Here is a 22,189-nt window from a genome sequence, read left to right as displayed (position 1 = left end):
CTTCATAAATTGTATTTGCTGAAGCTATAATTACTCATCAAGCAGCAAAAGCAAATCTACCTCCAAGTACAATGAAGATGTTCTTTTGTGAAATTATTAAGATAGAGAAGTTTGACATGCCGAGTAATTTAGTTCTGTTTTATAATTATATCCCACCTATTAGAGCCTATCAAATTGGAAAGGACTGATCATCACCAGCACACCTCATAAATGCCCCTGACTCACAGTGACCATTTCCCCACACAGATGAGGTCTTTAAAACAGTTAAATTAGCCTGTTTCTTTCATAACATGTTTAAATGCTGTTTGGAGTAGTTAACTCTGTTTTACCTACAGGTTCATTTAATTTATTTGACATATTTTGTTTTGACTCTTGAAATCACATAGAAGAACTTTGTATCACCGAGTAGAAGATCTTGGAAGGAACATTAGTGAAGAGTTACCGCTGAGAAAGTTTGGAAATTGACCAAATTAAGGTGACTTGTTGCTGTTCCTGTTTAGTTGCTAAGTTGTGTCCAACTTTGTGACCCCATGGACTGCAGCACGCCAGGCTCCTCGGTCCTCCACTATCTCCTGGAGTTTGCTCAAATTCATATCCATTGAGTCAGTGTTGCCTAACCATCTTGACTTAGAATGTCAAATTCAGAAATACATATTGATTAGTAAAATACCTAAACTTTACCATGGTGCAAAGTTAGGATATTAGTTATTATAAGATGGATTCAGGGGAAAATAAGACAGTATTATCAATAAAGGATTTGGAACAAGGTGTCTAGAGTGTGTTCCCACAGGGTGTTGTGGGGGGAAAATGAAGTGTTCCACAGCCAGTTTATGTGGGACTGGGTTTACTAGCTCTCAAAGAAAAATGTCAGCTCCATCCAAATAGGAACCTTGTCATCTTTTCCATCATTTTGTCTCATGTCTTACACATTGTAAACACATAAATAAACATATAAATAAGAGTGAACTGCAGGACATCTCACAATCTTCAGTGTTACAGGGAGCCCTGTGACTCATCCAAGAGAGGGCGGTGATCCACAGCCTTTCCCAAATTTACTGGTTTTTGAAATACTTTTCCTGAAGTGCATTTTACTAGACTTAGTAAATGAGTTACCCTCTGGGAAATTTAAGCTTTAAGTAAGATCATTAAAAATGAAGTTCTGAAATTGATCACTAAGTGAAATATTCAAGTTTTTGCTGCAATTGGAATGTAATTGATACAGATTATGAGGCAGGAGGGGCTTCCCTGATGGCTCAGTGGTAAAGAATCTGCCTGCCAATGCAGGAGATGCAAGAGATGCAAGTTTGATCCCTGCATTGGGAAGATCCCCTGGAGAAGGAAATGGCAACCCACTCCAGTATTCTTGCCTGGGAAATCTCACGAACAGAGGAGCCTATAGTCCGTGGGGTTGCAAAGAGTCAGACACAACTGAGCAACTGAGCAGGCAAGTATGAGGCAGGAGGGATGTCAGACTTTACTGCTTGTATCTGGGTTTGGGGCAAGTTTCCTGACTCGCTAGAAGCCTCAGTGTATTCCTCTGTAAAGTAGGGGTAGTAATTTTATTTCTCTGTTTGTTGGGAAAATAAATTACATTTGGCCCCACTCTGGAAAGTGAAATGAAATATTAATTATGTATGTAGAGGACTTCCCTGGGTAAGCCTTTATTATCATTATCATCATAAAAAACTAAGGGGTAAAATTATTCTCCTTCAGATGGGTGATTATGATACACTGAAATTAAAATATGATCACCCTCCCTTCCACAAATATTGGAGGGCTTATAATATGCCAGGCATTGTTGTTAGTTCAGGCAGACAGCGGTGAGCACAGTCAAGGCCCCTTCCCTTGTGGACCTAGAGTTTTTGTAATACAATGTGTTTGCGGATGTCACTGTCCTTAGAATGTAAATCTAATTGTACACAATTCAGTTGAAGTTAATTGTTCTGAGGTCATTATATTATAGATCTGCCCCAAATGATCACTTTTTCCTCTCAGAATCAGATTTGTTCTTACACAAAAGAAGCACAACAAAATCCAGAGGTCATGTTTTAAAAGAAAATAAAATTAAGCTAGCATTACTTGATAAGGTAAAGCCAGTGACCAGGGGATCCTGTTCTTCCTTGTCAGGTCCATCAGCGCATGAGGGTAGCCAGATTTAGCAAATAAACACATACAACCTGCAGTTAAATTCGAATCCCCATAGATAAACAGTTTATTAGCATAAGTATACCCCAAATACTGCATGGGGCGTAATTATAATAAAATAAAGTGGATTTTTTTTCATTTTTATTTTATATTGGAGTTGCTGTTTAGTCACGTCCTACTTTTTTGTGACCCTATGGACTGTAGCCCACCAGGCCTCTTTGTCCATAGCATTTCCCAGGCAAGAACTCTGGAGTGGATTGCCATTTCCTTCTCTAGGGGATCTTTCCCACCCAGGGATCGAACCCACATCTCTTGCATTGACAGGTAGATTCTTTACCACTGAGCCACCAGGGAAGCCCAAATTGAAGAATAGCTGACTAACAATGTTGTGATAGTTTCAGGTGAACAGCAAAGAGACACGGATCCATTCTCTCCCAAGGCCCCCTTCCATCCAGCCTGCCCCACAACACTGGGCAGAGGTTCCCTGTTCTATACAGTAGGGCTTTGTTGGTTATCCATTTTAAATACAGTGGTATATTTGAAAGGGAAATTTAGCTGGACATCCTGTTTTTTTTTTTTTTTTTCCTTCTGAGTACCCTCCAGTTCCAAACCAGAGGAGATATTTTTACCCCAAACAGAATAGAAACCTTCGCTTCCATTTGAAATGATTTATAACTCTTCCCGCCTGATCACCAAGTGTTTCCAAATTAAAAGCCATTCATTAAGGCCTTATATAGATACAAAAGATATGCAAGGAGTGCTTTGTAATGCCAGCTCAGTACTTCAGGTGAGAGCTTTTCAAATTACGTGGACCACTGGAGCCACCTGCTTGAGTAACCACGGTGGGGCCATCCCGTGGCTCATCAACGCACCATCGTGCCTGCGTTGTTACTGATTTTTCTCATTTCTCCAGGGCAAATACTAATTAATGGATACAATTCACAGCTGATTAGCTGTAGTTTCTTCAGTAATTACATTCGCATACTAACTGTTCAGAAGAGGATTTCTAACCCAGTTCTTATTTCACTCTAAGCTTAATTTGTTTTTTGAATTGTTTAAGCCCTTCGTTTAATAGCCATTTTATTTTTCTTTGTTGTTTTAGGTGCTATTAGATAATAAGTGAGTTTAATCTTAAAAAAAAAACCAACTCTCTGATAATGAGCTGTTTGCTTTAAATGGATTTCTAATTCCCCAACAAAACCTACATTTAAATAACAGTAAAGCTGTGATACAGGCTGTTGTCAGTAGCTTGGGAGCCAGGGTTGGTACACGGAATATACATCGTGATCCAAGCTCTCATAAATACCCTAAAAAGAACATTTGAGATGGAGGCCTGAGATCTTAATTCTAAAATCCTTCATTCAACAGAAATTCCTGTCCCTTCTCTTGCGTGTATTTCGCATTGTGGAAAAATGGGCGGGTGGAGGGGGGATGCGCAGAATATATGTGTGTGTGCATGCACCCGCTCATGTGTTTTTTTTTTAATTTTAAAATTATTTTTGAAACACTTTATTGAGGTACCATAGACATACAAAAAAACCTGTCCATATTTAATGTATACAACTTGATGAATTCGGAGATAAGTAGACATCTGTGAACCCATCACCACGTGTTTTCGATATCACATGCCTTCAGAAAAGCTAGAGAAAGGGCTTTCTTAAGCGCTAACAAGTACATCTTTCAGAAATCCTCATAAAGATACTTATCCAAATGAATCTGAGGGCTCCTTGTGTGAGAATGTATTTAGGTGTCGGTTTACCGGGTGGGATTTTGCTTCTGTAGACTGTAACAGCGTTCTGGAACCATTAGAGCCTTCCGTATAAATCCTGCTTAGGTCTTGGATCCCTGACATGATAAAGTAGAGCGTGTCAATCCCGCTTCTGTGCACGAATCCTACAGGTTCAGAGTTGGAGGATGAGAGCCCCTCAGAAATAAGTGTTTGGGGGTATATTGAGAGGAGGATTTGTGGGTTCATTGTGGGTTTTTCATATCTGTATGTCTGTATTTATATTTATTCTCTGTCTTTATCAATCTTTGTATCTATCTGTCTACCTATCTCCTTGGGAAAATTGTGCCTTTTACTTTAAATAATTACTGGCTGTATTTATAATAGAGAATGGATATACATTTCACCCTTTGGAGACCAAACCTATGTGTTATTTGATGCATGAAAGGGAAGAAATAATACACTTTATAAAAAGAAGGGCGTTCTTTAACCATTTAAAAATCGTGAAAATAATATAGCTCCAGATAATTTTGTTCCCAGAACCTCTCTACATTGCCAGACTGATAACAGAAATGTTTAAAGCAACAAAAATGTGCCTTCTTAGACCATCTGAACCTGAAAATGCATTTCTGCCAAAATCCAAGTTTTACATTTTGATAACAGGTCTCTGGAAGGAAAGAGCTTATGTCTGAAATGCTGATACAGTCTTATTTGTGATGGTCTGAATGGGCTATTGTGTTAGGGAATTAAATAAAAATTGCTGTGTTCATGGGATCCTGCTTATTTTTTAAACCTCTTTGCACTTAATGTTATACTGAGAGATTAAATACCACTATTTTCAACAGCACCGATGGATACAGATATCGTTTTAAACTCTATTTGAAGGTTTAATAGATATTCTTTAGTCTTATTTATTTATATTCATGCCACACCCTATTCAGGGGAAAATAGAATTTGAGTCCTAGGAACTGAATTCTATTCAATTTAATTCACATTTTAATCTACCTACACTTGTGACATTTGTTCTTGAAAAGTAAGCTATGAAGTCCCAACATGCTTTAAAAATGTGTCAAGGTGATTTTCCTGGAAACTCTTTTCCTGCTAACCTCTGACAAATGCCAGTTCGGTAAACAACACCCACTAGTGACCAGTTGGCCAAATGTTTACCGTAGTCTCCTTTGCTGTTAGTCTTAATGAGAAACAACACTATTTTCTAGAATTATCACGTAAGCTTAACTCGATGCTCTATTTTCTGAGGGAGTCAGCTGACAGAATATAGCATAGTGCTCTGAAACCTGTCACACTTCACACTTGGTCTGAGTCAGACCACCCTTTTATCTCATCGCACCAACGTTCTTTCCAGATCCCATCTGAGCACTGAGTAAATCCCCAGCATGCTTTATGACACGGCATATTAACATAAAACAATGTGTTTTCTTTCAGTTTGGAAATAACAATAACTACATGAATATGGCTGAGGCAAACAACGCTTTCTTTGCAGCCAGCGAGGTAGGTGTCTGTCTTAATGTGTCTGTTCATGTTTTGTGTGTTATTTAGATCGTTTAAAAGGCTTGAAGGGAAAAGCCAAGTATTGAATTTATCTCACTCTCGCTCTTACATGGCACGAGGTAACAACTTTGGAGGAGAAATGAGAAAAACCTATTGGAAGAGAAAATAACCTGACAAGTCTTTATCACTCGTCCGTAGGCTGTTACAAGTGTTAGTAATTCACACACACACACACACACACACACACACACCTCTTGATGAAAAAATATATAGGTGCAAACAGAAATAAATATATAAGAAAAGAGAGACTATCCAAACTATATTGGTATCTAAGCAGATAGGGGTTATTTTGGAAACTAGGATGAAAGGCATTTCTAACAGAAAATATTTAAGCTTCACACAGCTCTGGGAATAATTTCATTAAGTTGCCATGGTTTGGGAATGATGTGGCAGAATGGTATCATGATTTCTTGGGTCTTCAGTGGGTGTGATGTAAAATGAGTGTTTTTTTGTTAGCTTCCCACAGTTGAGTACAGTGCTGTGCACATATTGCCTGCTAAGTTGCTTCAGTTGCGTCCAAGTCTTTGCAGACCGCATGAACTGACCTGCCAGGCTACCCTGTCCATGGAATTCTCCAGGCAAGAGTACTGGAGTGGGTTGCCATTTCCTTCTCCAGGGGATCTTCCCAACCCAGGGATTGAACCTGCGTCTCTTATGTCTCTTGCATTAGCAGGCGGGTTCTTTACCTCTAGCACCACCTGTGCTCATGAATGAATGAGTGTATGAGCATGCTCCAAGACTCTGTCAGGGCTAGGAAAATAGAGGGATGGAATCAAAAGGCAGCACCATGGTGGGAAACCATGAGATTGTGTGAAGGTCATCAGTGCATGTGGAATGAACATATTTTTGTTGCTGTTTTCACTGCATTCCTTACTCTGTGACTCAGAGCTGCTCCCTGGTCTCACTGGTCTGCCCTCCAGAAAAACCTCCATCTTGATTAGATCAAGAAATGTTTTCCTGAAAGTGGTAGACTGTGTGAGATTTAACGAAACAAAACCAAGCAGAAGTGAAATTGGTCCAAATGGAACATTTCCTCTTGCAATACCCATAATAAAAACTCTTCATTTTCCAAATACATTCAAATATAGGAAACTGAACCAGCTTGACCCCAGAGAATGAAAATCATAATGGCTTCGTAAATGATCTCCGTTACAGGGAGGCAAGTGGTATGGAAGAAATGAACTTGGCAAAATTAGTAGAGAAAGTGGGGAATCAAGAATTAAGGGTATCCGTAGATGAATCATTTTTGCAGTGACCGCCATCTCTCTAACCAAGAAGACTGCCTAGATAAGGGAATATTGTTTGGCACTGGCTGCTGTGTTGTTTGTGATAATGAGCACAAACCCCATCTGTAAGGACAACATGATGTTTCATTCTGTAGGATTTTTTTCCCTACATTTGAATCAAACATTGATGAAAGCTCTAGTGCCAGCAGCTGTTCAGAGACAATTTAATTCCAGCTGTGATAATTCACCGTGTCAGACATTGGCTGTTATATGTTGATACAACAGTTCTCCAGATTTGCATTTTTATCAAAAGGAACAAATGTTTTGAACATTTCAGTACAGATGGTATTTAACCATGTACATACTACTTTAACATGTACAAGGTAAACACTGGAAAGTCAATATCTGTAAAAAGTAATTATATAAACTCTGATTAATCTGATATTGGTCATATGGCGTAGTTGCAGAAGTCAATGTCTTTTTTTGGTTGCTGCCATACTTGGTTATTTTTATTATCTCAGATAACCAGTGCTTTGATTACTCTTTTCTCTAAGGAATGTTTAACTTTATATTTCATGGGTTACCTCTCTTTAAAAGTCATTTAAGGTTTTAGCATTTTCTTAGTTATATAATATAGTGTTATGGCATTGTTTTATTAGATTATGAAACTGTAATATATTGAATTCTAGGTCAAAATTAATTTCTTTAAAAAATATACTGGAGGGACATATTATATGTAAGATCTCTTTATACCTTAACAAAAATAAAAATGAAAATCTCCTTAATTTTAACTGCCTAGCAAAAGACATGTTTTATGTCCAAGTTTAAAAAATAATCCTATGTGATGATTTCACTGTACATCTTTTCTTGAGCAAAAAATAAAGCCCAAGTTAACGTTAATATACTACATTATAGTATGTGCCTAATTTCCCAATCATTTCATTAAAAGCGTTAAAAGTAAATTTATTTGGTTTTTTAACATTTTAATGAGTGCAAACTCATTCAGGAAGACTTTAGGTTTGATGCTGTGAAGTCAAAATTGTGCCTGAAACTTCCCATAGATATCGCCCAGTAGATAACACTATGGGGACCAGGATGCTCTGAGTTTGAAATTCACACATTTGCTTTATGTTTTCTGTCTGTGTCATGATTACCCTGACCATTTTAAAAGTACTTTAAATATTTATTGAAATAATATTTCAAGTGTTAATTACAGTGGTAATGAAAACAGCCAAATGCCACATATCAAGAATGAGTGTTTATCCGTATTGTTAATGTGATATGTTAGATTTCATTAAGCAGTAATGGGGTAGCAAATGAGTCACAAATTACAGTTGCATCTGTTACTAGACCACATTAGTGCCAAAATAACAGCAAATGCAGCCATAGGGTTACATTCATTAGCCAGCCACGCTTGTGGCCAATTCATCCTTTGTGTTTGAGAACTCGGGGTACCGCAGTCGGAAACTGACATCTTTGGGGAGTCGTTCTTGGAATCAATATGTCAGAAAATCTAATATTTCACTCTAGCTTTCAAATGTGCAGTTGTACCCTCATGTTTTGCATCTACTGAATCTGCGGAGAAACTCAAGATGTTCAGTTGCCCAGGCATGGACACCCATAGCTTGTGACTTCTGTATTTCTGGTGAGATACAAATAGCAGTTGACAGGTTCTATAGACAAGAAATGGGGTGTGTGTGTGTGTGTGTTTCTCCCCTTGGGTTTGTTTCTATTTTCTTTCAAATGGTTATTAAGTTACATCATCATTGATGGCTTGAAGAAGGATGATTTTCAGCTCTTAATTAGTTTTCTTAACCAATTACAGTAGATTCAAATTATCTTGCACCAATTCATTCTTCAAAAAATACTATTAATAATAAATGAACTATAATGTTGACCCTCTGAGCTGGAAATAAAAAGTATCTTAACTGCTTCACCCTACCAAAAAGAATATTCTAGACATTGACCCCTCTTCCCACAAAATCAAAGTTCTATTTTAAGAAAGATGGTTCTTGGGGTTCAGCAGGCAGCTCTAATTTATACCCCAAGGTCCTATGTGAAAATTCTATTTTTAAGGGTCTAAGTAGCACTGAAAAAAGTATGCATTATTTACTTAGGTCTTGAGAAATAAAAGTAAGTACTTGAGTAATATCCATGGAATTAGTACATTTCTATCAATATATCTCTATGCTCCTTCTATGGCCTTTTAAAATTGAAGACTGGAAGAGAAGTGTTCCAATAAATACAAATCAAAAATCTTCCTGTAAAAGAAAATTCTCCTTTTTGTTTAAATAAAAGCCCTAGATATATATGCTCTGATCATCCTTATATAAAATGCTTTATTACAAACAGTAACAACTTCCATAGAAGCAGGTATTACACTTGAGAATATACCAATAAGGAAACTTTAAAAAGCAAACCATACATTTGGCATCACTTGTTTTATATGTTGTGGCAGAAAGTAAATATGTGTTATGTTCACTTCTGGATTAATGTTGTGTGTGCGCTCCACAAAATCGTCAGCATTTGATGAAGCATGTGGATAATGTAAGCATTTGAGCTGTTTCACTAACATATCAATAAAGTGGCAATTTGTTATATAGCCAAATCTAATGTCGCTGGTGCTCCAACTAACAACAAAGACAGATGTTGCTAATTAAGTACGCATTAAAAAACTGTTAATACTGATACTCCATTAAAACCATATGATAATGAGACTTAAATCTTTAATCAGAATGATCAGCAAAACTTTATATATGGAAATCTGTGTTTAAGATGTTTTCATTTGAGAAATAAATATTTGGTCTAGCTATGTAGTGTTTTCATGTGACATAGTTCTTTTTCCCTCCAAGGAGAAATAAGATCTAGGAACAGAATATGAAGATATCTGTATTTTGTTTCCTTTTAGCAGACATTCCATACACCAAGCCTTGGGGATGAGGAGTTTGAAATACCCCCCATCACGCCACCTCCAGAGTCGGATCCTGCCCTGGGCATGCCTGACGTCCTCCTGCCCTTTCAAGGCCTCAGCGATCCGTTGCCTTCCCAAGGAAGTGAATTCACACCCCAGTTTCCCCCTCAAAGCCTGGATCTTCCTTCCATAACAATCTCAAGAAATCTCGTGGAACAAGATGGCGTGCTTCATAGCAGTGGGTTGCATATGGTAGGCAGCAAATTTACTGCTTGAAAGTGTTTTACTTATCGTTTGAATTTCGCAGGGTACAGATCTGAGAGCCCATGTTCTGAAACATGCTCGTGCCTGTCTACTGGTGGACATGTCTACTGGTGGACATGCAGATTGTTCCTCCTGGTGCCATTTAAAAGCACATAGTGGAGCAGTCACTGGTGTTGGACAAGATGGCATTGGGTTGGTTGTCTTGAAAAAGGAGGACCCCACAAGATCCTCTGGTTTGAATTGATTTTTTAAAGAAGTCTGACTCATTGGTTTGAAAGCAGCCAGTTTTCCCTTGCTTTTGGTTTAACAAAGGTATGTCCTTGAGTTGAAAAGTTTGCCCAGGAGAGTTTTTTAAGAAGGGAGCCCTTACCAGGGCCCAGGTCTTTTGCGTTTGTTGGATTAAAGCATCAGGTTTGTGATATGTGATTTGCTCCTACCTGAAATGAAATATCAAACTGTGATACAGAGAAAGGGAAAAAGAATAATTGTTTATAACCAGCAGAGGAAAGTATAAAGTGGGTTATTTTGTGAAATATACCTAATTGTGTTATTTATTGTTGTAAACATCAAATAAGGCACTCCAGAGAGCCAAAATTACTAATGCAATAATTTTGGTTCTGTGTTTCTTGGTGTGCAATTATAGTTAGCAATCACCAGAGTAAATCTACTTAAGTATTTTAAACTCTTCTGCTGGGGCTGTCTTTTTCCCTACCATGGTATATAAGGCATTGGGTGTCTATCTAGGTGAAGCACGAAGCAGACGTTTTAAAACAAGATTAATAGTTTATAGGGCTTTTTTTTTTTTTCTTAAACCCTGATAAAATGAAACAGATGTGTTGGTATAACAAAAAACAAATCCTGTTGCTTGTTTACATATTTCTCTGCACATTATGACCATGCCAGTGATGTTTATTGGTTTCATTGTTAATTCCCCAGATAACGGCAGATGATTGCAAAATATGTAGTGGATTAGCAGTGCAAAGATTCAGTGTGCTCTCTGAAATAGAAGAGGACTTTCCCAAATAGGATTGCAGCAACATAATTTTCTTTGCCTGTGATCTTTTGTGTTTGAGCTGAACATCAGGGTTTTTATTTTTACTTTTTTGCCAGAAAAGAGTGCAAGGAGCAGTCGGGAAATGGTCATTAAGTATTCATAAATGTTCCTCGCCATCTCAAATAATTGTTTCCTGTGGACTTTCTTGCATTTTTGTCCCTTTGACACTGGAAGGGAGGGTTCTGTCCTCTGTTTCTCTACAATCAGCCTTGCAATGTTGTGCCTGGAAAATAATAAAAATAAAAAGGGTGTTTAGTTGCCAAGGGAGTTTGCCCAGGGTTCACCATTATTCATAGACGCTCAGCGAGGCTCATTTAAGTTAGGGAAATAGTTAAAAGACCATATAATGCATGCTAAAATGTGTGCTTTATTAAATTGGTAAATATTTATTAATAATATAAGAATCTGCCTTTAAATTAAACATCTGATGAATTACCTTGCCTTAAAGCTATAAAACTGTTATTGCTGCTATAAAAAAGTGTAAAGGAGGCATTTTGACTATGAAATTTCATTTCATGGTCAATTGAATTTACTATATTGGAAAGAACTAAAGATGGAATCATAAAATAATTATGATATTCACATACACTTAAAGAACAATGCTTTCACGGAGTGGCGTTGGGAGAGAGGACTCAATTTTTAATGCTCCTTCTGTAATGTATTGCTAATCACTCACGCAGTTGAATTATTTCATTGATTTTTAAAAGTAGAAGTCCTTTAGGTAAGTGCAAACGGTTGTCATAGTGTTTACGTGGACTTCATCGCATTTATTGGTGCCTTTCTGAAGTTCTGCTGAACCTGAATGATATTTATTTTGCCTGGAAACAAACTAATCTTGTTGAAAATTCGAGTAGAATTTCACCTTGAAGAAATGTCATGGGATTTTAAATCACAAATGTTGGAAAAAATAAAATGTACCAGGACAGAATTACGATGAATACAATGTGTCGTTGGCTTTGTTCTATGTACTACCTGACATGTTCACCTATAAACTTGAATTCAGAATCGCCAGAGGCATGGTTAAAAATAGGTTATGTCAAGGTTCTTCTACATTTCCCTCCGGGTACCGAGGTGGCTGGCGACATCGTAATGCTCCACAGCAGCTCCTCGGAGATTTCCCTCAGGAAGGTCACCAGAAAAATAATAAATAATACTTTATACATCATGCATTCAGTTTCCCAGTGTGCACTGGCTATTTCGTACCTTATGCAACTCAGAAGTTTTATTATCCAAAGGAGTATGGCTGTCAGTTAAGAATTGCTCTGGTAAATTAAGACTATCATGTAAGAAGAAAAGCCAGCTTGTTTATGTAGTATTGAACCAGCTTTTCTTCAGAGCTTCATTGGTTTTCCTTTAGAGAGTGACAGTTTGTCACATTACTGATTAACTGCATTTTGTTGGCAACATGTTTATCTTCTTTAAATTTCTGCTGTTATATTTTAAAAACAGAAAGCAGGAACAAAAAAGAAAAGAGGGGGATTAAAAAGAGTCTAATGGTTAGCATTCCCATTTCAAAATATGCAAATAATGCCCTGGTATTCAAAAGCAAATTGTTGAAAAAATTGAAATCTGATGCATTTGTGACTTCAAAGAACAACCTTGATTTGCTTGTTGTGGATATGTGTATTTTCAAACAGGATGTGGTTGGCAAGTCAAAATCAACAGTCATAGTTTGGTTAAAAATTCTTTTTACCTCTAAGCATGATTGTCAGTTCAGATGATCATCTGGAAATTATTTTAATCTGCAAAAGATGGCAATCCTAAAAATCTACAACATGCGCTCCAAAGGGTTTCTTTTTTTTTTTAAACGCCTCTCTATAATCTGCCCAGCCTGCTGAGTAGCATTGACATCAGTAGTACATCAATTTCAGAAAGTGGATTATTTTTACTAGACAGCTATTGTGACATATTGGGTCAGTCATAAATGAAAGATATTCATGCAAGCATGCAATACTTGTAATGAAGTCTCACTCTGACCTTCTGTATGATTGATTCTGTAATTTAGTTTTCTCAGGCAGTGCCTGAAATGAAATGAAATCATGTTGAACAAGTTTTGAATACCCACAGTGCACCAGGAGAAGAAAAATCTGCAGCCCTAGAGGCTTGAGAGAGAGCAGCTGAACGATTTATCTCTGTGCTATTATAGCCTTTGCCAGCATTCAACATTTCTTTTTTTTTTTTTTCTTCTTATTTGGCTTAAGTACTTAATTCTGCAGGTAGCTGTAAATGGGAAAATAAAATGCTGTTCAGATTTAAAATGACAGGACAGGAGTATGTGCAGGGGACTGATAAAATATCTTGAATAGAACTGACCTTTCATGTAGCTGAAAGTTACTGGGGGATTCATCCTCATAATTACCATATAGATTATTTTTATTTCTTTCCTGCAATGAAACATTTCAGAGAGCAGTAGTGCTGATTGAATGAAAATTGAACTTGTTAACATTCTTTTCAGCTTAGCCCGTTGTACATAACAGAAGGTTAGCTTTGATGAATTTCAAAATTCTCTTTGATATCCAAGAAACAGACAGTAAAATAATTGTCTCTAGTCTGATATTTTAGATGCCCCCCAAAGAGAATTTATAAAACACACTGATAATTCATATACTTGTTCTTTGTGCATTTTATTTCATGTTTGAAGGACCAATGTTTTCTGTTTGATATTTGCTTTGGACTTAATTGTGATAGCATATATTTATAGAAAATACTCCTGGTGCTCTGGTAATATCAAACATAGTGTTAGAAAATTGAAAATGGTGGAAGTAAGGGAGGTAAATTTGAGTATAGTAGTCTCTGTACCTGTTAAAGAAAGAGAATAAGAGAGAAAAAGAGTCCTATAGAAGATATGCACACAGAGAAGAAAAAGTAGCAGCTTTTAAAATATTCATAAAGCTCTTAAGACATCATCCAGGCAGACATCATTTTTGATCAGAAAAATCGAAGTGAATCAAAATAATTCTAAAATTACCAGGCTTGTTTTAGAAATTTTTATTTTTCATATAGTTATTTAGTATGGGTCTAATTCTGGATTATTTTTATTTTCACAAAATAACTTTCTTGTCATTTTTGTACTTTCCAAAATCTTAAGAGAAATAGCCGACTTTCAATTAATATATTGTTTTAGCAATGTTGCTTAATGTGTTACAGATAAAACAGTTATTTCATGGGTCATTAATGTGTTTAATGCGTGGAACATTCTATTAAAACAAGCCCTTATTATTGTTATGGACATGTTCATTGCTATTGTCGATAGAAGCGGCAAAGCTAAATTCCGCTGGACGATTACCATTTAGCCATTGGAGGGGACCAACAATTTCTCATACAAATTGAACAGTTACTTCAATAATGTTAATTTTTGGTCAAGTATGGTCGAAACATTTTCTTGTTATAAGTTAACAGTAGAAAAGGCATGTCTTACATAAGCGAAATGACTCATTTTGAATGCAGTGGGACCCATCTCTTAAAAGTCCAACTTCTAAAATTGAAACCATATTAACTCTAGCACACATTTACTGAGCACCTACTAAGTGCTATATATTCTTAATCATTAGAGACTGATCACTTATAAATTGAGTTTTTGGTTAGCAGTGTCTCTTCCATGTAATACCAAAATGCAGAGTCTGATGACCGCTTCATAGAGGCATGTTGTCCGGAGTCAACTTTAATTTAGCTGTTATTACACCTTGACAATTGTCTGCTCAGAATACCAAGGCCACAGACATCTTACAAGCTGCCTTTCTTGGTAGAGCAAATAGCTTTGTACATAGCTCTATGGACCTGCTGAGCCTGAACATCAGTGTTTTCTTTAAGGCTGGGTTAACTTTAGGATCATGTTTTTGTTTTTAAAAGGATCATGTATTGAAGGAGGGGAATGTTCCAAATTTCTACTAAACCCAATTAGCTGTTGTGAAGGGCAACCTGTGATGACTTGGCTGGTTTATCACATTCAAGGAAACATGTTATTAAAAAGTTAGTCTATGATTTATTTCCCTGTGTCTCATTTTGAACATATAATCTACAGTTATAATCTTTTATAGCATTGGCAGTACTTCCCTGTGGGTTAGGGACAGTAGACAGACCATTTTACAAATTTTTATATATGCATTTAGTTTAGTTTTGGTGGCACTGAGTCATTGTTGCTGCTCATGGGCTTTCTCTAGTTTGCCGAGAGCAGGGTCTACTCTCTAGCTGCAGCGTGCAGGCTTCTCATCGCAGTGGCTTCACTTGTTGCGGAGCATGGGCTCTAGGGTGTGAGGACTTCAGTAGTTTCAGTGCGTGGGCTTAGTTCCCCTGTGGCATGTGGGATCTTCCTGCACCCAGGATTGAACTGGACTTGCTTGCATTGCAACGTGGATTCTTAACCACTGACCCGCCAGTGTGTGTGCATGCTCACTTGTGTCTGACTGGGACTCCATGGACTGGAACCCACCAGGCTCCTCTCTCTATGAGATTTCCCAGGCAGGAATACTGGAGTGGGTTGCCATTTCCTCCTCTAGGGGATCTTCCTGATCCAGGGAATCTTCCTGATCCAGGGATCGAACTCACGACTTCTGTATCTCCTGCATTGGCAGGCAGATTCTTTACCACTGCACCACCTGGAAGGCTCCCTGGACCACCGGGAAAGCCCTCAAACAATTTTTAGAGGGGTGAGAGTTACTCCTGTTCTGTTGTCTCACTTTCTTGTATTCACAGCCCTTGTTGCCCTTAGGAAACAGTCTTCTTTGCTTGGCCTTCTTTTTAAGGCCTGTCCTCCCCTCCTTGCCTGTCTTGTTTGCTACTAGTTCATCCTGAGACCTAGAAGTAATATTTATTGGTTATTAAGAGCGTACTTTGAATGCTAAATAAAAATGGAGGGGAAGGGGATTTAAAACATCAACAGCTGTAAAAATAGAATTAATCTTTAAAATTTTAATTTAGGATCAAATAAAATCATTATAGAGCTGACTGCTTGGTAAAACAAAGGAGTTAGAGGGTGTATGAGAAAATACCATTGTTTTATCATAAACTCTTTTTTTATTTTGCTGAGAAACTATTAATTAACTTTGGGGAAGACTGTTTTTCACAAAACTTTCATGTGTAGGTGTGTTTGATTATAACCCTGAGAGTAGTTATTAAGTAAAAATGATCTATTTCAGTGTAGATATTTTGATGAATATAAAGTTTATGGTATGTAGGTCTGTAATTATCATTGGTATGCATCTGGCACAACTTTATTTGTTTGAGGTTCTATTTGGGTTAGGAATACGTTAGTTATGCCTAAGTATTGATTAATTGCTTATCTGCAAATAAAATTTTAACATTGCTATAGAATATAAATAATTGAGCTTAAAATTATTGGATTTCCTATTTATAGTTCTCTGATATTTATAAATACAAAGCAATTTTTATTACTAATAATTGTTTAATTACTCCATTTCTTAAGAAATATTGATTAAAATAACACATTGTGAAAATTTATTTAGTCACACTTGCTAATGTGTTTGGGCTGTTTGCTTCTTAACTAGATGTTCTCCTGTATTATGAAAACCTAAGGTTGAATTGTTACAGAGAATATTTGTTTGTAAATGCAGATGGTAGATGCATTAAATACATTTGCATCTTAAATTTTTAAAATTCCTTTTGATAAAATCCTTTGGCTTACTTTCAGAGATGGAAGTAACCACCATTGTGCTGAATAACAATCGATAAAATAGAATACTGTGTGATACTTAAAATTATAAAATCTATTTGAATATATTTTACTTTGTAAAAGAAACAAGAAAGCAATACAGGAGTATGTATGATTATGTGTCACCAAGTGTGTATCACAAAGATAAATGTCAGGCATGGGAAGGAAGGAGAAATTTACTCTGAGAGGACTTCATGGAAGGACTGGTCCTTATGGGCCTAAAAGTAAGAGTGGAAAAAATTTGAATATGTAAAGGAAGTAAAGTTTTCTTGGCTAAGGTAGTAAGAACAAACTGTTTCCATTCCCCTCCCCATCCCCTCAAACCCCATATATCTTCTAGGAAGTACGGACATGGTAATATGCGATCGTGATTTACACAGTAGGGACATTTTTCAACTTTTCATCCTCTTTCAGTCTTGATTAAATCAAGGAGGCAGCCTCAGTTGGAGGCTAATTAGTCTTTTGCATCTCTCTTTCATCCTTTTTCAAAAGGAGAAAGCAGAATCTGGCCCCAAATCTTAGGTAGATCCCCATATTTAGATGGACTGTGTTGTTATTTGCTTTGCTTGGTATTTACCTGGCATTGCAATGATCATGGTGATTCCAGTTTCTAATTTATGCTAGCGAGCTAAAGTGTCCTTTTTAATATAAAATTATTCAGATGTTTAGCCATTCGCTCCAATGGTTAATGTTCATTAATAGACTGGATTTCAGGCGATTGAAGAAAACAAGGAACCGCTACCCAAAACATCCATTCCTTGGTTTCCTTTTTAAAAAACAAACAACGAAGAGGCTCTTTCATCAGGTGGAGAGAGGAGCAAGTCTCAGCTAAGCACTCTGCCCATGAAGACATAGACAAACCATCAAGGCATCATTGCCCAAAGACTTGGTTGAATTGCATTTATAGGCAAGTAGAAGGCAGTGTGCTTCCTGTAAGAGGTCTGTGACCTGCCCATTCTGAATAATCTTCTCTGGTTGCAAATGCTTGAGAACTCTTCAAATCATGCTACCATATGACTCAGCAGTCCCACTCCTGGGCGTATACCCGGAGAAAACCAAAATTCAAAAAGATACATGCACCCCCATGCTCAATGCGGCGCTATTTACAATAGCCAGGACATGGAAGCATGTCCATCAACAGAGGAACGGATGAAGAAGATGTGATACACGTATACAATGGAATACCACTCAGCCATAAAAAGGCACAAAATCGTCATACAGAGGGACACAAAAACTGTCATACAGAGTGAAGTCAGAAAGAGAAAAATAAATATCGTATACTGACACATATGTGTGGAATCTAGAAAAATGCTATAGATGAGCTTGTTTGCAAAGCAGAAATAGAGACCCAGACATAGAGAACAAATGTATGGATACCAAGGGGCAGGAGGGAGCGTGTGGGATACATTGGGATTGACATATATACACTACCATATACAAAATATAGATAACTAATGAGAAACAAAAATCATAAACTAAAACAGCCTGGGCTTTTAGGAGCTATGGTATATATTTTATTGATTTACAGTTCAGCTTTTATCAGAAAATTAAAATTTATGGCTTCCTTGATAGCTCAGTTGGTAAAGCATCCACCTGCAATGCAGGAGACCCTGGTTCAATTCCTGGGATGGGAAGATCCACTGGAGAAGGTATAGGCTACCCACTCCCATATTCTTGGGCTTCCCTTGTGGCTCATCTGGTAAAGAATCTGCCTGCAATGTGGGAGACCTGGGTTTGATCTCTGGGTTGGGAAGATCCCCTGGAGAAGGGAAACTCTACCTACTCCAGTATTCTGACCTGGAGAATCCCATGGACTGTATAGTTCATGGGGTAGCAAAGAGTTGGACACAAGTGGGAGTCTTTCACTTTACTTTTTATTAGAAAGTAAATGAAAAATTGCTTCATTCTACAAAAAATAAAAAGTTCATACCAATTAAAAAATAAGTTGAGGTGTTAGGCTCTTAATACTATTTATAAATAAATCCAAGTTGTCCACAATTGATGGGTTGCCCATGAAGTACAATCAGTTAATATTTATTGGGATGAATGACATCATTAAATAGGTACCAAGCTTTTAAACTTTCAATGGTTTCTTTCTTCATTGTGAATAAAATCCAGAATGGATTATAGACCCATTACTTACGGCCATTCCTTGTTCTCCAGCTTCACAGTGAGCCTTGCTTTTCCTGGGCAGTGACATGGACCTCTTCTTTACTTATCCATCATGTGCTTCCTTAGGGGTTCCTAAGTGGCGCTAGTGGTAAAGAACCTGCCTGCCAGTGCAGGAGATTTAAGAGACGCGGGTTTGATCCCCGAGTTGGGAAGATTCCCTTGGAGGAGGGCATGGAAACCCACTCCAGCATTCTCGCCTGGAGAATCCTTTGGACAGAGGAGCCTGATAGGCTGTAGTCCATAGGGTCGCAAAGAGTTGGATGCAACTTAGCGAGCACACACGCACGTGCTCCCTTATGCCACGGGACTTTGTACATGTTCTTCTCTGCATACAATGCTCTTCCCTCTTTTCTGGCTCTGTTAGCTTCCAGTCATCCTTTGCAACTCAGCGCAGTGGGTTACCTCTGCAGGGAGCATCCCCCAGTTTTCTCACCTCACCTGATCTGGCTCATCCCCATCTTTCCCAAACCTGTTGCACTTGCTGTTCACCTTGCCTACCCCGCTTCTGCCTCTCCTGGCCTCCTCATTTCTCAAGCATGACAAGCCTTCTCCCATCTCAGACTTTGCACATGCTCTTCCCTCTGGCTGAAACATACTTTTTCCTCATTGCCTGATGGACTTCTTCTTACTCTTCAGGTACCAGCTCAAAAGTCACCTTGGAGAGGCCTTGCCTACTAGCCGAATCACATATAGCTACCCTTTCCTGAATAGTTTTTTTTTTCTTGCATAGCCTCTTTATTTTTCCACAATATTTATCACAGTTTGAATCTTTTTTATGCACATATGTTCTGTTTTCACAGACAGAAACTAATTTTGGACACCCCCTTCTCTTCCCTCAGAAAAAGATGATTTCTGTTATATTTCTCTAATAAAATCATTTTCAAATGGGGCGTTGCAGATTTTATCCATCAGGGAACTTTGCTGTGTCTGGAGACATTTGGATGTCACAGCTTGGAGGGGAGGGGAGGTTACTGGCACCCAGTGGGTAGAGACCAGAGATGCTATTAAGCATTTACAATGCTCAAGATGTATTGCAAGCAAAGGATTTGATGCATCTGCCAAACAAAGAATTATCCAGTCCAAAATGTCAATACTGCTGAGGTTGACAAACTCTTATCTAATATTATCAGTTAGAAGACAAAGTGAGATAAGAAGAAAGAAGGAGTTGCTTTCCAATGATGAACAATTTAGGAAACAATACAAGTGAACTCTCCATATAAAACATAATTGTATGAAGAGTCAAAAAAGCCACCAGCATTCAGTCCTTCTTGTTGGGTGTGATAATAGCATCTCTTATAACCCAGTAGTTGCTTTGCCTTTCAGTGATCACTGGTAAATGTTTCAATGCTTAATTTTAATAAGTAAGATTAATGATTTACAAAAACACATTAAATTTCTTGGGGCTATATCCATGGTTATACATTTCCATCTCATGTCATTGGTGGTGGTGATGGTGGTGAGTTAGTCGCTAATTCATGTCTGACTATTTTGCGACCCCATGGACTGTAGCCCACCAGACTCCTCTGTCCATGGGATTTCCCAGGCGAAAATATTGGAGTGAGCTGCCATTTCCTTCTCCAGGGGATCTTCCCAACCCAGGAATCAAACCCACATCTCCTGCATTGCAGGCAGATTCTTTACTGACTGAACCAGCAGGGTAGCCCTGTCGTGTCATTACTACTAGGAAAAATGGTGAGCTATTTCGGAGGAATATAGATGAATTATTCTTGCCTACACTTTTTTATAGTATTAATAAATTCATTAGTCCATTCTAAATTTTGTCTAAATAGAGTCATGTTTAAGAGAATCACATGGTAATTTTCTAGTTTTGAAAGATATGAGCATTAGTATATTGGCGTTGCTGGCCTGCCACATCGTAAGTGCTCAATAAATACTTTTCAACTGAGCTGATATCTTTTTTCTTCTTAAGTGGAAATCCTAAGATCACAGGAGGTTTTTTTTAAGGTTACTTTTTTGAAATAGGAAATGATTGGAGCTGTTAAGGATCACCAGGTTCCCCAAGGAGGTTGTTAATAATTGGTGACCCTAAGGGAACTTGATTCTCTAAAGAGATACTTTCACCATTAATCTTCTTATACTATAATCCTCACACATAGGAAGTTGTTATCAGATAACAAAGGACCATGGTAGATGCTAGCACATTTTGTTGCATTGATTATGTGGTTCACAGGTTACCTGACAATATTTTAGAGGTCCTTGGTGTACGGTCCTGTGGGAGATAAGAAAGGTGGGCCAGCGTCTTTTGGATTTGAAGACCATGTGGATGGCTCTAAGTTTTGGCAAGATCTTGGCCCCACCGCCACCAGTATGCTTCGGGAGTGGTTTTCACACTGTCCCCAATTCAGAAACCAGCCCCCTCTTTTTTTTGTGAAATGAGTCTCAATTTATATAAAACAGATAAAAATGGAGTTGCTTTTGTTAAAGGAGGGTGGTGATGGTACAGAGTTCAGAGCCCATTCAGCTCTCACTCTGTTGGCACAAGCTTCCACCGGTGGTGGCACCATGGCTCCTTTGTTGTGTTGTTGTTCAGTTGCTAAGTTGTGTTATTGTTCAGTTGCTAAGTTGTGTTGTTGTTCAGTTGCCAAGTCAAGTCTAATTCTTTTGCCACCCCATGGACTGTAGCCCGCCAGGCTCCTCTCTCCATGGGACTTAGAGAACGGTTTCTCCATCAATCAATCACCCCAGCGACCTCTGTGGCTTAGGGGATCCTTCTTATCCAAGAAGAGGTACAATAGTATCTAATTCAGGAAGTTATTTAGAGGATTGAATTGGAAAGTGCATACTAAGCTTAGCACAGGTCCCAGATCCAAAGAAACACACAGGCAATGTTCCTTGTTCATGAAACTTGGCTGTTTGTCAACAGGATCTCTTAGGCAACCAGGTCCATCATAAATGCACAAATTGCAGGTGGAATTCAGGAAGAGTGGACAAAGCCAGAAATCTAACCCCATGGCCTTCTGTGTAAGCATGAGATTCCTCTGAAATATTGTACATCTGGGATGCACCTGTCAAGTGTCTATACGTGCTGATGTTCATGGGCATGGGAGTAAAGAAAGCAAAGTGACTTCTTGGTTACTGAGAAGGCTGTGTAAATTATATCCTGATATTTCATGGCCATGCCAGTTAACTGGTCATTTTACCATTGGAATTAAAGTACTCTGGAGTTGCCTGCAGATATTTTAAAATAGTTAGATTTAAAGAAGTCTGAAAGGACCTCTGAAAAGCCTCTGAAAGATGTAATTGGAGACTAAAGTTAAGAAAAAGATAGCATAATTCCCACTTGTGGCGGGCTGAAATACATCAGTAAGCTATGGTAGGACTTTAAAAGAACATGGAAGAGTGGACAGTCTCCTCAGATTTTTGAAGAGAAATAGCTAAATGTGTGAGGAGTGCCAATAAAAAGAAATAAAGACACACTGATAACGTGAAACCC

General features: G+C 37.9%; 1 protein-coding gene across 1 annotated transcript in view; it reads left to right on the top strand.

The window, feature by feature from the left end:
* Positions 1 to 22,189, top strand: part of TOX3 (TOX high mobility group box family member 3) — a 119,072-nt gene that overhangs the window by 82,298 nt on the left and 14,585 nt on the right. The window contains exons 2-3 of the mRNA XM_052656610.1: positions 5,315 to 5,380; positions 9,575 to 9,829. Of these exons, the coding sequence (XP_052512570.1) occupies positions 5,315 to 5,380; positions 9,575 to 9,829 (321 nt within the window). The remainder of the gene's footprint in view (positions 1 to 5,314; positions 5,381 to 9,574; positions 9,830 to 22,189) is intronic.

The sequence above is a fragment of the Budorcas taxicolor genome, chromosome 18 (assembly GCF_023091745.1).
Source record: "Budorcas taxicolor isolate Tak-1 chromosome 18, Takin1.1, whole genome shotgun sequence".
Classification (NCBI taxonomy): domain Eukaryota; kingdom Metazoa; phylum Chordata; class Mammalia; order Artiodactyla; family Bovidae; genus Budorcas; species Budorcas taxicolor.
This window is presented reverse-complemented; position numbering and strand designations above follow the sequence as displayed.